Source organism: Setaria viridis, chromosome 4, assembly GCF_005286985.2.
Source record: "Setaria viridis chromosome 4, Setaria_viridis_v4.0, whole genome shotgun sequence".
Taxonomy (NCBI): domain Eukaryota; kingdom Viridiplantae; phylum Streptophyta; class Magnoliopsida; order Poales; family Poaceae; genus Setaria; species Setaria viridis.
Genome location: NC_048266.2, coordinates 10681845 through 10683316, shown reverse-complemented (window position 1 = coordinate 10683316; position 1472 = coordinate 10681845). Strand labels below are relative to the sequence as shown.

Sequence of the window (1472 nt, the reverse complement as noted above, 5' to 3'; positions counted from 1 at the left end):
TAATACCCCTTTAGTACTAGTTATTTCACCTAGTACTAAGGGGCCCCATTTAGTACTGAAGTAGCAATACCGATTGCACAACCAGTACTAAAGGGGGGGTTCCCAACCAGTACAGAAGGCCATTTCCCTAGTAGTGACCATGGATTTATAACATGCTCTCATGCACATATGGTTCATGCATTCCTTGCCTGCTGCAGTCCCTTCTTTCTTCAGCAAGTAAAAGCTTGCCACTTAATTGTTCAAAATACATCAACGGCCATTGAAAAGATCGATGGAACCAAAACAGCAGCGTTACCATCCATTAACACTCATGCAAAAGCTTATACATAGCTAGCAAGCCAATGCAGGCAACGCATCATGTTTGTGTTGTCATTGTACGCGTGTCAATCATGCAGTTTTCACGTGGCCATGGTCGGCCACACACGTGCCTCGTCCGTTTGATTAGCCTGCGCAGGCCTCACCCTCACCTCTTCTTATAACACCCAACGCCCATGGCCAAACAACTCCCACCTGCACAAGATAGACAATAGGACCAGATAGCTACTATGGTGTTCATGGCGCAACACAGGGAGGTCACTACTGAGACTAGCGAGGCCATGGGACAATGGTTCCATCACATCGCACCCAAGCCCATGCCGCCGCCGCCTCCACCGATGCCTATTAGCGCTAAGGTAAGTAGCATCCAATGGCAACCGCAGAATCGTAGCCGGCAAGACTATCTCGTGCCATCTCTGGTGTTAAATAGGGAGAGGGACATGATATCTTACCCTCCACCTCCAATCTGGTGGGCCATTGACGATATTGAGGCACCCACGGTGACGAGGAGATGGTGAATGCCTGAGATTTTTCTTCCAAGTTATGAAGAGCATCTCCAGAGAATTTCCCTTGAGGGGTCTTTCGCTTCACCATGGGCATCGTCACCGTATGCAGAGCGGTTGTTTCCGATAGAGCACGACTTGATTTCGAAGTTGCAGGTGCCTAAGGTCATCAAGCCCCATCCCAGTCGCCCCAAGAACACCACCATCTACATCGATTATAGCAACATCGATGAAGTGGTTGTGTCTAAGAAGACACCGCGGGAAGTGGAAGCTGAGCTGGAGGTACCTAACACACTCCCAGCCATCATATCAGGTGGCAACAATAACCGTGCCCACCTAATGAATGACGCATACAAGGAGATGGTGGGGCAACCACTATGCCAGTGGCTCGACTCGCTGCCTGGGGCTGATGCGTCGAGGAGGATTAACGGTAAGGTGGTCCTTTACGCGCAAAAGTTCAGCACCGTGTCATACATGCCAAGTACCAGGTGTGTCTTTCCTTGCACCACAAATATATCATGGGAGGATGGGGATGCCACCACCTCGCTCATTGTGCCTTGTGCCGTTGAGCACCTGACCAGTAGCCCCAATGAATATTGCTTCATCCGGAGGTTTGACTCCAGGAAAGCATCCATCATGTACTCCATCGCATGA

General features: G+C 50.0%; 1 protein-coding gene across 1 annotated transcript; it reads left to right on the top strand.

The window, feature by feature from the left end:
• The first annotated feature begins 531 nt into the window (after positions 1 to 531).
• LOC117854153 (uncharacterized) lies at positions 532 to 1472 on the top strand. The gene has a single exon (XM_034736451.2). The coding sequence runs from the start codon at positions 834 to 836 to the stop codon at positions 1470 to 1472; it is 639 nt and encodes a 212-aa protein (XP_034592342.1). The 5' UTR covers positions 532 to 833.

Coding starts and splice junctions, on each gene's coding strand:
- LOC117854153 (XM_034736451.2), top strand. CDS start 834: ATGCCTGAGATTTTTCTTCCAAGTTATGAAGAGCATCTCCAGAGAATT.